Source organism: Scyliorhinus canicula, chromosome 24 (genome assembly GCF_902713615.1).
Source record: "Scyliorhinus canicula chromosome 24, sScyCan1.1, whole genome shotgun sequence".
NCBI lineage: Eukaryota > Metazoa > Chordata > Chondrichthyes > Carcharhiniformes > Scyliorhinidae > Scyliorhinus > Scyliorhinus canicula.
The window spans coordinates 25019286-25034500 of NC_052169.1; the positions used below are offsets into that span (position 1 = coordinate 25019286).

A 15215-nucleotide genomic window follows, 5' to 3' on the forward strand; every position below is an offset into this window, starting at 1 on the left:
GTGCCACGTAAAACACACGGCCTTCCCGATATAAAAGCCTGGAAAATTGCCAGGTCCATGGCCGCGCATGCGCACGGCAGTGACCTGCAGCGGTCGAGCCACACAGCATGCTGCCAGCCGCGCACGGTCCCAACCTGCCAGAGTGCACCCTTTTCTCAAATAATAAGTACACATAGGCTGTGACGTGTTTTGTGTGAAAAGCACTATTTAAATAAACCTGGTTTCTTTATTCAAATTTTGATCAATGTATATGTTATAACTCTTACACAGGCAACCCATAAAGGACAATATAAACAGCCAGGCTTGCTTTAACTATCAATGTATAACGTCCCCTCATCAAAGAGCAGAATGACAGAAAATACCTCAAGGGTCATGTCCGAATTAACACTGACAAACGATGTCCAATTTTCCACTCTCCCGGAAAATGTTGACTCAGTCAGAAGTAAAGGAATGGTGCAATGGCCATGTCCACATTCGAGAGTGACTTGAATCAATGAAACATCGATTTTGAATGTTTCCCCATTCTTCTCAAGTCTCTCTCCTGTGAAAAGCTCCGTTGCTTCACTGGCCATGTCAACTCCCAGAAACCAATAATTCGAATTGAAGGCATCCTTCACGGCCCAGAGGTCAGGCACCAGGTCATTTGTTTGCTGCATTTCTACCTCCTGCACCTTGGGAGTCATCGCTGACATGATTGTCATCACAGTGTTGAGAATAATTGGGGAAACCTTCAAACAAAGGAAAGCCATTCAATTTAAAAAGCATTACACCGAGCAGTAAAATAGTTAATCATTCATTCTTTAATTGCTCCAAATATTCTTCACTTAAGTGACAGAAAGTCCATTCAGATACTAAATTACCACGATTACATTAATTGCTCAGAAATAGGACATCACCATGGGGAGGATATTGAAAGCACGTCGTGTGCCCATCGCTCACACCTGTGAAAATGGAAATGTACCAGGACATTATCGTACCTTTACGATTATCTCTTCTACCTTCAGACTGATATCTTGTGGCCCACTTGAGGGTTCCAAGAAGTCCAAGAACATGGAACAAGGCTGCAATACCTGGAAATATATAATGCAGTACAAACCAGTTCACAATAGCTACTTCAAGAATAGTTTCCACAAGGGCTAGAATATATAGATGTAAGTAAGACAGTCAGTATTATTTGAAAAAAAATAGAACATATAACAGTACAGCACAGTACAGGCCCTTCAGCCCATGATGTTGTGCCGACCATTTATCCTAATCTAAGATCAACCTAACCTGCACCCCTTCAATTTACTGCTGTCCATGTGCCTGTCTGAGAGTCGCTTAAATGTCCCTAATGAGTCTGACTCCACCCCCTCTGCTGGCAGTGCATTCCACACACCCACCACTCTCTGTGTAAAGAACCGACCTCTGACATCTCCCCTGTACCTTCCTCCAATCACCTTAAAATGATGCCCCCTCGTGACAGCCATTTCCACCCTGGGGAAAAGTCTCTGGCTATCCACTCTATCCATGCCTCTCATCACCTTGTACACCTCTATCAAGTCACCTCTCTATCTTCTTCACTCCAGTGAGAAAAGCCCCAGCTCCCTCAACCTTTCTTCATAAGACATGCCCTCCAGTCCAGGCAGCATCCTGGCAAATATCCTCTGTAACCTCTCCAAAGCATCCACATCCTTCCTATAATGAGACGACCAGAACTGGACACAATATTCCAAGTGTGGTCTAACTAGAGTTTTATAAAGCTGCAGCAAAACCTCGCGGCTCTTAAACTCAATCCACCTGTTAATGAAAGCCAACCCACCATATGCCTTCTTAACAACCCTATCAACCTGGGTGGCAACTTTGAGGGATCTGCGTATGTGGACCCCAAGATCCCTCTGTTCCTCCACATTTCCAAGAATCCTATCTTTAACCTTGTATTCGGCATTCAAAGTCGACCTTCCAAAATTAATCACTTATGAAAATGAAAAGCTATGAAGAGACACAGACCAAGTTACAAAAGGGCGTTTGTCCTGTTATCTTTATTTCTGATAATTGTCTTCTGTCCGGTCTCATTCTTTCTGCATTATACAGACCCAGAAATTAATGTTGGTGTTGGATCCTCACCAGGATAAATCATTCCCCCAAAGCTACTGACAGCCAGAGATACAGGTAGAGGTTGAATGATTTGATTTATTGTCACATGTACCGAGAGACAGTGAAAAGTACTGTTCTGCGTACAGTCGACAAGATCGTTCCATACATAAAAAAATAAGACATACATAAATACACAATGTAAATACAGACACAGGCATCGAGTGCAGCATACGGAGTGTTGTACCGCTCAACAGAGAAGATGTGTGAAGAGATCAGTTCAGTCCATAAGAGGGTCATTCAGGAGTCTGGTTAGGGAAGAAGCTTACATAGAATATACAGTGCAGTAGGAGGCCATTTGACCCATCGAGTCTGCACCGACCCAGTTAAGCCCTCACTTCCACCCTATTCCCGTAACCCAGTAACCCCTCCTAACCTTTTCGACACTAAGGGGCAATTTAGCGTGGCCAATCTATCCAACCTGCACATCTTTGGATTGTGAGGAAACCGGAGCACCCGGAGCAAACCCACGCAGACACGGGGAGAACGTGCAGACTCCACACAGACAGTGACCCAGCGGGGAATGGAATCTGGGACCCAGGCGCTGTGAAGCCACAGTGCTAACCACTTGTGCTACCGTATTGCCCTAACTGTTTTTGAACCTTTTAGCGCATGTGCTCAGTCTTTTGTATGTCCTGCCGAATGGAAGAGGTTGGAAGAGAGAATAATTTTGGCGGAGAACCCGGGAAGAGAGAAATTCCCAAGGCAACGGGAGGTGTGGACAGAGTCGATGGATGGGAGGCAGTTTCGCACGATGGGTTGAGTTAATGAAAATGAAAGTGAAAATCGCTTATTGTCACGAGTAGGCTTCAATGAAGTTACTGTGAAAAGCCCCTAGTCGCCACATTCCGGCGCCTGTCCGGGGAGGCTGGTACGGGAATCGAACCGTGCTGCTGGCCTGCTTTAAAAGCCAGCAATTTAGCTGAGTGAGCTAAACCAGCCCCTCCGCTAATAAGCTAATAAGCATTCCGTAGAATTCTTTCATCTAAACAAGTACTGACAACAGTCAGCATGGGGTGGGGAGAGGGGTGCCCCTGGCGTGATAGTATCAGCATGGAAACACCACGTAGCAATGTAATTACAGACACCCGACATGCAGTTGCTTTCACAAAGATGTTGCTCTTACCGTGGTGATATTTGTCCCTCTCTTCTCTTGTAGGAAAGGGCATGCTAGAACCTTCAGGTCACTGACAAGGGCAATGATCTGCTGAGAATGCTTTTGACAGATTAACGAGATGTCACAATGGAAGGAAGCAACAAGTGCCGGGGCATCAGCTTTCGAGAGATTGGCCACAAACACAACTTCAGGATTCATCACCAGCACTTTCACATTCATCTTTCGTCTTGGAGTGTCCACAACTGGAACAAAATAAACCCAGGACATAACGCAAATACTAAAAATCCCAAAAATATACAACTGGACAATGCATAAACTCAAGGGTTTAACCAATATTTCTGCTTTTCGATTTCCAGCATCCACAGTATTTTGCTTTGATTACACTTTCACCTGTTGACTGGATTCTTATTTTGTAAAACAAAAGATTCTGCTTAATTTCTACCAGGATCCATGTTGTCAAATTCTGAATGAACACGATGTGCAATAGATGATGCACTACAAATTTGTTATGCAAAAACAAAAATATTTTGGGCAGCAGGGTAGCATGGTGGTTAGCATAAATGCTTCACAGCTCCAGGGTCCCAGGTTCGATTCCCGGCTGGGTCACTGTCTGTGCGGAGTCTGCACGTCCTCCCCCTGTGTGCGTGGGTTTCCTCCGGGTGCTCCGGTTTCCTCCCACAGTCCAAAGATGTGCGGGTTAGGTGGATTGGCCATGCTAAATTGCCCGTAGTGTCCTAATAAATGTATGGTTAAGGGGGGGGGGGGGTTGTTGGGTTACGGGTATAGGGTGGATATGTGGGTTTGAGTAGGGTGACCATGGCTCAGCACAACATTGAGGGCCGAAGGGCCTGTTCTGTGCTGTACTGTTCTATGTAAGCCACAAAATATAGCTTGTGCGGTGTTTTCATGTATTCCAGCTATCAACATTTCCAGGTAATGTGACTGGGAGTGATGAACTGAATGTTTTTATGAATTCCCAAAAGCTGAACATGAGAGAACAGACTGATGTTCTACGACTTGGTTTATTTTGCGCACATACCCAGGAAAAACATTCAACAAGCCTGAATTAATGACACCAGTTCAAATCCCACCATGGCAAAATTAATTTTCTTTTTCTTCATTTCCTCATGGGATGCGGGCGTTGCAGGCATTTATTGCCCTTGAACCGAGTGGCTTGCTTGGCCATTTCAGAGGGAAGGCATGCAAGAAGCAACCAAATTACTGTGGGTCCGGGGTCATATCTCAGTCGGACCCGGTAACGACGGCAGATTTCCTTTGTGTTGATTTACTTCGTGTTGAATCCGCGATAAGGAGAACGCATAGACGAGAGTAGAAATTACCAACAAGTTTTATTTCAATACAATTCCAATGCTCCTCCACTCCCCTTAGGGTCTCCTTCTCCGACCTAAGATTATCATAGGATTTACAGTGCAGAAGGAGGCCATTCGGCCCATCGACTCTGCACCAGCCCTTGGAAAGAGCACCGTACTTAAACCCACACCTCCACCCTATTCCCGTAACCCAATAACCTCACCTAACTGTTTTGGACACCAAGGGCAATTTATCATGGCGAATCCACCTAACCTGCACATCTTTGGACTGTGGGAGGAAACCGGAGCACCCGGAGGAAACTCACGCAGACACGGGGAGAACGTGCAGACTCCGCACAGACAGTGACGCATGCTGGAGCTGTGAAGCGTCTGCGCTAACCACTGTGCTACCATGCTGCCCCAAGGAACCTCCTTGCAGAGGGAAGCCCCTTAAAGGGAAGGTCCCGCTCTCCCTTAAAGGGAAAGTTCATATTCCGGGGAGGTTTGGGAAATCGGATTGTCCTGGTCCTGGACCTCCATTGGGGTTATAACATTTCCCTCAAGGCTATTAGTGAACTAGATCGATTTTTATGACAACTGCTAATAGTTTCATGGTCATCATTATCAAATTTAACTTCCAAATTGGTGGGATTTGTACCCGTGTGCCCGAGATCTCGGATTACCAGTTTTGTGACATTACCACTCCGTCATCACCTTCCTGAATCATACGTAAATCTCAAAAAACTAGCATCGGCAGTGGTGGCTATAGATGCTTTGTGATTCACTTAACTTCTATGGGGAAGGAAATCTGTCTTCCTTACCCAGTGGAGCTTATATGTGCCTCCAACTTAATGTGGGTGACTCTTAACTGCTCTCTGAAAAAGCCTAACAAACCACTCTCTCCCATTCAAGGCAGCAGAATGTCACTAAGACCCTCTCAAAGACAATACATTGTGGCCTTGCCGCTGATGCCAGCATCCTGTGAGTAAAAGGAAAGGCTGCAGAGTAAGCTACCTTTTTTACATGAATAGGATGGGAATAGAGGGATACGGACCCTGGAAGTGTAGAAGATTGTAGTTTAGTCGGGCAGCATGGCCGGCACAGGCTTGGAGGGCCGGTTCCTGTGCTGTACATTTCTTTGTTCTTTGTTCTGTCCAAGTGTCTGAACTGCCATATGTCAATGCCAGCTAAATTTGGAACTTTAAGCACTTCTAATAAAGGGCAAAACATAACACGGAAGCATTCCATCTTTTTTTTTCGCAGGCAATGTCTTTCGAGGATGCACCCCTTTCAAATGTTATTGCTGGCTGCAAAGCATTTCAATTTGTGCACGGCCCACATAGGAATTTTCGGGTTCCTGAGCAGCAACGGCATAAAGAGAGCATTCCCCGACGCTATGTGACTGCATAGATTGTCATAGGAACAGAGGAATTAGGAGCAGAAGTCAGCAATCCAGCCCCTCGAACCTGCTCCGTAATTCAATCAGATCAGGGCTGATCTCTTCCTGGTCTCAAATCCTGCAAGAGTGTAACATAGCAAAATAGTAAGACTTCTTACTATTTTAGTCTCATCTTGAGACTAACATTTTGCTATGTTACATTGTGTCCCTGTTTGCAGATCATTTATATAGATTGTAAACAGGTGAGGTCCGAGGACTGACCCCTGCGGCACCCCACTAGTTATAGTTCGCCAGCCAGAGAAGGTCCCATTTATCCCGAACCACTGCTTTCGGTTACTCATCCTTCATAAAACCATGCTGACAATGGTGAATTGAGCTTTGACTTTCCAAATGTTCAGTCATCTCCTCCTTAAATGACTGATTCCAGCAACTTCCCCACCACAGAATAAGATTTGTACTGTTTCCTGGTGAGGCTTTGAGCTTTAAATAAATTGCGTAGAGTTTATTACAGAAATGTATATGTTTTCAATGACTAATCTTCTGTCCCTCATGGTCAACATCGTGGCAACTTTTGACCAGCCATTGGAAAATTACCGTTGATTGACACAGAGGCCTCACACCCCACAGGCAGAGCATCAAATAAAATGCCCGTCTCTGGAGAACATTTCTTTGACACCAGGATACCAAAGTCATTTCCCCCTCCTCCCCATGCCCCCAACGGGGTCGAGGCACAATCAGGAACCAGGATGTTATGGACCAATAACTTTTGAGTATTGGATGATGCCTTTTCTATAATATTACATTAAAATTCTAACATGTCATTTTAGGTCAAAAATAATTCTGTAAAGGAGAGTTCAGTAATGTGGACTCTTTATTCTGCAAATGTCAGTAATCTGGACATCGCAGAAGAGCTAACTGACCATTCTGCTACTTTAGTGTTACCAATAAATGTTTTCTTTTTTAAAACGAGAAGCATGGTCAAATTAAATTATTTGCATTTGGGATGTGCAGCAAGTTATACCAACCATTAGTATGAGGAGCCTTTCCAGATTGCTTGAGGTATACCAGGGCAGATTTGTCCGCTGATTTCTCAGGCATAGCTTTGATGAAGAAATCTGCCACATTCAGCAAGAACTCCACACTGGCACACACGTACAAGTGTTCCAGGACAGCAATGATGGACGTCTCAACCTCTGTCTGGTTGTATTTCAACTCAATCATGACGTTTTCCTGAGCACTTTGCTTTTTCTCGATCATTCTGTGACAAAAGGAGGCGGTCTGATCATTCATAAACATTGCAGTGGAATAATTTGCCAATTAGGTGGCAGGAAATGTTAAACTCTTGATGCGGAATAATCTAAAAATGAGGTGAAGAATGAAGAGGGAGGAAGGAAGCGGATTTATAAAAAGGTTTTCCAAAGGGGAAAGCAGTAAAGAAACGTCAAGAAAAGTAGAGACAGACACAGAGGCACATTCCAGGGGGAAAGAATTCCCGGGTACAGAGAGAAGGGGGAAAATTCTTAAAGGACAGCAAGTGAACACAAGCAAAGCTGCCAATTTTAACTAAATTTTCATTTTTAACGTTTATACTGGTTACAGGAATAAAGTTATTTCAGTGATCTGATCAATTCATCCTCACCTCTGTGTAACTTTTTCAATCCCTTCTCTTAGATCATCCAGTGTACACGTGGTGAGGTTCATGTCAAAATTCAGCGACCCGTTTGTGAACATCATCCCAGAGGCCGTGGTGAGGTGTAGCCTGAACTCGCCGAGACGTGAACTTTCCAGGCACTGCAGTCGGTCAGTGGCCTTCAATGAGCAAAAGAAACAAACTCATTCTACAAGTGGGTTTGGAGCAGCCTGCTCGATAAAACATTCATCCAGCTGGAAAGTTATAGGATTCAACATGAACGCCGAAAAGTTCAAATATCAGTATCACGGCAAAAAGGTAATCTTTTCACTGAACATCAATCTGCACAAAGTGTACAACCATGGACGGCACGGCAGAACAGTAGTTAGCATTGCTGCACCAGAGACGCAGGTTCGATTCCCGGCTTGGGTCACTGCCTCTGTGGAGTTTACACATTCTCCCAGTGGGTTTCCTCCGGTTTCCTCCCACAATCTAAAGATGTGCAGGTTAGGTGGATTGGCCGTGGTAAATTGTCCCTTAGTGTCGGGATTACGTGGATAGGGCGGGGGAGCGGACCTGGGTGGAGTGCTCCTTCCGAGGGTCGGTGCTGACTCGATGGGACAAATAGCCTCCTTGTTCACTGCAGGAATTCTATCATGTGCATCACGAGAAAGTGGAATCCTCTATATTTTATACAAGTGAAGTTGAATTCTAAAGTTCGGAAAGAATGTTGAGTTTTTATAACCTTAGATTATCAATTTTGTCTCTCGGTGACTTAATGTAACCAATGCAGCTCGTCACAGACCACGTGGTTCGTTTGGAGCAGCAGTTGGATGCACTGAGGAGCATGCAGGTGGCGGAAAGCGTCATAGCTGGAGTGACAGAGACATGGTCACACCCAAGGTGTAGGCAGAGAGATGGGTGACCACCAGAAGGGGCAGGCAGTCAGTGCAGGAATCCCCTGTGGTTGTCCCCCTCTGGAACAGGTATACCGCTTTGGATACTGTCGGGGGGAATAGCCTATCAGGGGAAAACAGCAGCAGCCAGAGCAGTGGCACCACGGCTGGCTCTGATGTTCAGCAGGGAGGGTCAAAGCGCAGTCATAGGGGACTCTGTAGTCAGGGGCACAGATAGGCACTTCTGTGGATGTGAAAGAGACTCCAGGATGGTGTGTTACCTCCCTGATGCCAGGGTCCAGGATGTTCCAGAACGGGTAGCGGTCATCCTGAAGGGGGAGGGCAAACAGGCAGAGGTCGTTGTACATATTGGTACTAACGACATAGGCAGGAAGGGGCATGAGGTCCTGCAGCAGGAGTTCAGGGAGCAAAGTAGAAAGTTAAAAGACAGGACCTCTAGGGTTGTAATCTCGGGATTACTCCCTGTGCCACGTGCCAGTGAGGCTAGAAATAGGAAGACAGAGCAGCGAAACACGTGGCTGAACAGCTGGTGTAGGGGGGTGGGTTTCCGTTATCTAGACCACTGGAACTCTTCTGGGGCAGGTGTAATCTGTGTAAGAACAAGAAAAAAAAAGAAAATTACAGCACAGGAACAGGCCCTTCGGCCCTCTCAGCCTGCACCGATCCAGATCCTTTATCTAAACCTGTTGCCTATTTTCCAAGGTCTACTTCTCTCTGTTCCCGCCCGTTCATATACCTGTCCAGATGCATCTTAAATTATGCTATCGTACCCGCCTCTACCACCTCCGCTGGCAAAGCATTCTAGGCACCCACCACCCTCTGCGTAAAAAGCTTTCCACGCACATCCCCCTTAAACTTTTCCCCTCTCACCTTGAAATCGTGACCCCTTGTAATTGACACCTCCACTTTTGGAAAAAGCTTGTTGCTATCCACCCTGTCCATACCTCTCTAAATTTTGTAGACCTCAATCAGGTCTCCCCTCAACCTCCATCTTTCCAATGAAAACAATCCTAATCTACTCAACCTTTCTTCATAGCTAGCACCTTCCATACCAGGCAACATCCTGGTGAACCTCCTTTGCACCCTCTCTAAAGCATCCACATCCTTCTGGTAATGTGGCGACCAGAACTGCACGCAGTATTCCACATGTGGCCTAACCAAAGTCCGATACAAATGACCTGCCAACTCTTGTACTCAATACCCCGTCCGATGAAGGCAAGCATGCTGTATGCCTTCTTGACCACTCTATCAACCTGCACAGCCACCTTCAGGGTACAATGGACCTGAATTCCCAGATCGCTCTATACATCAATTTTACCCAGGACTCTTCCATTGACCGGATAGTCCGCTCTTGAATTTGATCTTCCAAAATGCATCACCTTCCATTTGCCTGGATTGAACTCCATCTGCCATTTCTCTGCCCAACTCTCCAATCTATCTATATTTTGCTGCAAGGGCAGCACGCAGCATAGTGGTTAGCACAATTGCTTCACAGCTCCAGGGTCCCAGATTCAATTTGCGGCTTGGGTCACTGTCTGTGCGGAGTCTGCACGTTCTCCCCGTGTCTGCGTGGGTTTCCTCCGGGTGCTCTGGTTTCCTCCCACAGTCCAAAGATGTGCAGGTTAGGTGGATTGGCCATGCTAAATTGCTCTGTGTGTCCAAAATTGCCCTTAGTGTTGGGTGGGGTTAATGAGTTATGGAGTTAGGGTGGGGGTGTGGGCTTGGGTCCAAGAGCCGGTGCAGACTCAAAGGGCCGAAATGGCCTCCTTCTGCACTGTAAATTCTACGTAAAAAGGATGGGTTGCATCTAAACTGGAGAGGCATAAATATCCTGGCCGCAAGGTTTTCTAGTGTCACACGGGAGGGTTTAAACTAGTATGGCAGGGGGGTGGGTACCGGAGCAATAAGTCAGAAGGTGAAAACATTGAGGGAGAACTAGGGAATAGGGCCAGTATGGCTCTGAGGAAGAGCAGACAGGGAGATGATGCTGAAAACAGCGGGACTGGTGGCCTGAAGTGCATATGTTTTAATGAAAGAAGTATAACGGGTAAGGCAGATGAACTTAGAGCTTGGATTAGTACTTGGAACTATGATGTTGTTGCCATTACAGAGACCTGGTTGAGGGAAGGACAGGATTGGCAGCTAAACATTCCAGGATTTAGATGTTTCAGGCTGGATAGAGGGGGATGTAAAAGGGGTGGCGGGGTTGCGCTACTGGTTTGGGAAAATATCACAGCTGTACTACGGGAGAACACCTCAGAGGGCAGCGAGGCTATATGGGCAGAGATCAGGAATAAGAAGGGTACGGTCACAATGTTGAGGGTTTACTACAGGCCTCCCAACAGCCAGTGGGAGATAGAGGAGCAGATAGGTAGACAGATTTTGGAAAGGAGTAGAAGCAACAGGGTTGTTGGGAGACTTCAACTTCCCCAATATTGACTGGGACTCACTTAGTGCTAGGGGCTTAGACGGGGCAGAATTTGTAAGGAGGGCTTCTTAAAACAATATGTAGATAGTCCAACTAGGGAAGGGGCTGTACTGGACCTGGTATTGGGGAATGAGCCCGGCCAGGTGATAGAAGTTTCAGTAGGGGAGCATTTCGGGAACAGTGACCACAATTCAGTAAGTTTTAAAGTGCTGGTGGACAAGGATAAGGGTGGTCCTCGGGTGAACGTGATAAATTGGGGGAAGGCTAATTATAACAATATTAGGGGGGAGGATATTTGAGGGTAAATCAACATCTGACATGTGGGAGGCTTTCAAATGTCAGTTGAAAGGAATTCAGGACCAGCATGTTCCTGTGCGGAAGGATAAATACAGGAAGGATAAATTCCAGGAACCTTGGATAACGAGAGATTAGGGTTAGGGTTAGGCCTCATCAAAAAGAAAAAAGGAGGCATTTGTCAGGGCTAGAAGGCTGGGAACAGACGAAGTCTGTGTGGAATATAAGGAAAGTAGGAAGGAACTTAAGCAAGGAGTCAGGAGGGCTGAAAGGGGTCACGAAAAGTCATAGGCAAATAGGGTTAAGGAAAACCCCCAAGGCTTTTTACACGTGCATAAAAAGCAAGAGGGTAGTCAGAGAAAGGGTTGACTCACTGAAGGACAGGCAAGGGAATCTGTGTGCGGAGCCAGAGGAAAATGGCGAGGTACTAAATGAATACTTTGCATCAGTATTCACCAAAGAGAAGGAATTGGTGGATGTGGAGTCTGGAGAAGGGTGCGTAGATAGCCTGGGTCACATTGAGATCCAAAAAGAGGAGGTGTTGGGCGTCTTGAAAAATATTAAGGTAGATAGGTCCCCAGTACCTGATGGGATCTACCCCAGAATACTGAAGGAGACTAGAGAGGAAATTGCTGAGGCCTTGTGTCATGTGAGAGTGGCTTTAAGAATTGGATGTTTAAGAAATGTACCTTTAAGAAATGTAGCTGATCATATTACTGAAGTGATGTCGGGGGAGGGGGGGCTCACTTCTGCTTTTTGGGAGTTTTAGTTTCAGTTTGAAGAAAGCTTGGGTGTGGCTGTGAGCTGCATTGCTGGGGATCTCTGCCATTAAGGACCATCTCTTAATCCTTTGGTGAAATCGGAATTGTAAAAAGGTCTCAGTATTGAATATAAATCTAATGTGCTTCTGTTTGAAGGGTTTGTTAAGTCTTTTGGATGGGTAAAGGAACAGTTTGCAGGATTGGGTAGTGTTGTATTATTTTTGGGGTTATCTTTGAAGTAAGGGGTGTTAAGAGATCCAATGTTTATTTAAAAGGTTAATTTGAGATCATGGAATAAACATTGTTTTGTTTTAAAAACCACGTGTCCATAATTGTAATACTACACCTGGGGAACAAGCCGTGTGCTTCAAAAGCAACAATCCATTAAATGTGGGGGTTGGTTGAACTCTATGATACATTTTGGGGTTCTGAAAACACCTCTCCCATAACACTTGACAGAAATCTTTGGATCCTCACTGTATTCAGGTGATGTCCTGGAGGACTGGAGAATAGCCAATGTTGTTCCTTTGTTTAAGAAGGGTAGCAAGGATAATCCAGAGAACTACAGGCTAGTGAGCCTTATGTCAATGATAGGGAAATTACTGGAGAGAATTCTTCGAGACAGGATCTACTCCCATTTGGAAACAAGTAGTCTTATTAGTGAGAGGCAGCACAGTTTTGAGAAGGGGAGGTCGTGTCTCACTAACTTGATAGAGTTTTTCGAAGAGGTCACAAAGATGATTGATGCAGGTAGGGCAGTGGATGTTGTCTGTATGGACTTCAGTAAGGCCTTTGACAAGGTCCCTCATGGCAGACAAAAGGTGAAGTCACACAGGATCAGGGGTGAGCTGGCAAGGTGCATACAGAACTGGCTAGGTCAGAGAGGCAGAGAGTAGCAATGGAAGGGTGCTTTTCTAATTGGAGGGCTGTGATTAGTGATGTTCCACAGGTATCAGTGCTGGGACCTTTGCTGTTCGTAGTGTATATAAATGATTTGCAGGAAAATCTAATTGGTCTGATTAGTAAGTTTGCAGACAACACAAAGATTGGTGGAATTGCAGATAGCGATGAGGACAGTCAGAGGATACAGCAGGATTTAGATCGTTTGGAGACTTGGGCGGAGAGATGGCAGATGGAGTTTAATCCAGACAAATGTGAGGTAATGAATTTTGGAAGATCTAATGCAGGTAGGAAATATACGGTGAATAGTCGAACCCTCAAGAATATTGACAGTCAGAGAGATCTTGGTGTACATGGCCACAGGTCACTGAAAGGGGCAACACAGGCGGAGAAGGTAGTCAAGAAGGCATATGCTTGCCTTCATTGGCTGGGGCATTGAGTATAAGAATTGGCAAGTCATGTTGCAGCTGTATAGAACCTTAGTTCGGCCACACTTGGAGTATAGTGTCAATTCTGGTCGCCACACTACCAGAAGGATGTGGAGGCTTTAGAGAGGGTACAGAAGAGATTTACCAGGATGTTGCCTGGTATGGAGGGCATTAGCTATGAGGAGCGGTTGAATAAACTCGGTTTGATCTCACTGGAACGACGGAGGTTGAGGGACGACCTGATAGAGGTCTACAAAATTATGAGGGGCATAGACAGAGTGGATAGTCAGAGGCTTTTTCCCAGGATAGAGGGGTCAATTACTAGGGGGCATAGGTTTAGGGTGCATGCGGCAAGGTTTAGAGGAGATGTACGAGGCAAGATTTTTTTTACACAGAGGGTAGTGGGAGCCTGGGACTTGCTGCCGGAGGAGGTGATGGAAGCAGGGACGATAGTGACATTTAAGGGGCATCTTGACAAATACATGAATAGGATGGGAATAGAGGGATACGGATCCCGGAGGTGTAGAAGATTTTAGTTTAGACGGCAGTACGGTCGGCACAGGCTTGGAGGGCCGAAGGGCCTGTTCTTGTGCTGTACTTTTCTTTGTTGTTTGTGGACTTGCATTATTCATAAGTACCTTTCACAAATCCAAGGATGTGCAAAATGCTTTAATGTCAATGAATTTGCTTTGAAGTACCATCACTGTTGGAATGCAGGAAATGTGGCAGGCAATTTAGTACAGCAAGTTCTATTAACAGGAATGAAATAAATGACAAATCACTTGCTTTAGGTTAACCTCTCAGGCCTGCGACGTCCCTTCAAAACAGTTCCCAGTTCTGATGAAAGATCACGGACCTGAAACTCTAACTCTGAACCTCCCCACAGCTACTGGCTGATTTGCTGAGCATTTCCCAGTTTTGTTTCAGGATTCCAGCACCTGTGGTATTTTGAGGACAGAACGTTGACCGGGGCATGAGAACCCCCTGCTCTTCCCTGTGCCCGCCCAAGAGAGAAGATGGAATCTCAAATTGGCAGCTCATCCAAAAGAGAGCACCGGCAAATGTCAGAAACTGGGGAATTTACAACGGGGAACAAAGAAATGGCTGATCAACTATAAAGACATACTTCTGTCTTCACAAAGGAAGTCACAAATAACATTCTGGAAAAATTGGGAAGTACAGGGTTTAGTGAGAGGGAGTAACTGAAGGAAATCAATATTAATAAAGTAAAGCCACCAGAGTCCCAGATGACCATATGCTGCTTTCCCCTGTGAGGGGGGAGAGCTGACTGGTGGTGATTTAACCTGAGGGTCACCCACACCTCAGGCGAGGGGCAAGGTTGAGAAGGCAGGGCCTTGATGAATAACTTCAGCCAGTACGGGGATTGAACCCGTGCTGTTGGTGTCACTCTGCATCACGAACCAGCTGTCCAGTCAACTGAGCTAAACCGGCTTAGAGTGTTCTTTCAGTGGATCAGAGAAGACCCGCTGGGCCAAATGGATTCTGTGATAATGAGAGGATTAAAGTACAGGAGCAGGGATATCTTGCTGCAGTTATGCAGGGCCTTGGTGAGATTGCACCTGGGATATCAAGTGCAGTTTTTGTCTCCTTATCGGAGGACGGATTTGCTTGCTATGGAGGAAGTGCAGTGAATGTTTAGCAGACTGATTCCTGGCTGGCGGGACAGACGTATGACGAGAGGTCAAGTCGATTTCATTTACTGGAGTTCAGGAGAATGAGAGCAGGGTGTATCTCATAGAAACATATAAAATCCTGATGAGACTGGAAAGGCTGGATGCGGGAAGCATGTTCCCGATGTTGGGGACATCCAGAACTAGGAGTCACAGCATAAGACTAAGGGGTAAGCCATTCAAGACTGGGATGAGGGAGAACTTCTT

The 15215-nt window shown here is 45.8% G+C and overlaps 1 protein-coding gene across 7 annotated transcripts in view; it reads right to left on the reverse strand.

Annotated features, from left to right (window-relative positions):
• The window catches only part of vps13c (vacuolar protein sorting 13 homolog C), a 368173-nt gene that overhangs the window by 112267 nt on the left and 240691 nt on the right, over window positions 1–15215 (reverse strand). For all 7 annotated transcript variants that reach the window (XR_005458698.1, XR_005458696.1, XR_005458697.1 and 4 more), the window contains 5 exons: window positions 7599–7768; window positions 6985–7217; window positions 3260–3492; window positions 978–1070; window positions 363–728 (listed from right to left, as the gene is read on the reverse strand). Coding sequence is in view for 4 of the 7 variants with exons in the window: in XM_038784422.1 (XP_038640350.1) it covers window positions 363–728; window positions 978–1070; window positions 3260–3492; window positions 6985–7217; window positions 7599–7768 (1095 nt within the window). In the remaining 3 variants the exon portion in view is untranslated. The remainder of the gene's footprint in view (window positions 1–362; window positions 729–977; window positions 1071–3259; window positions 3493–6984; window positions 7218–7598; window positions 7769–15215) is intronic.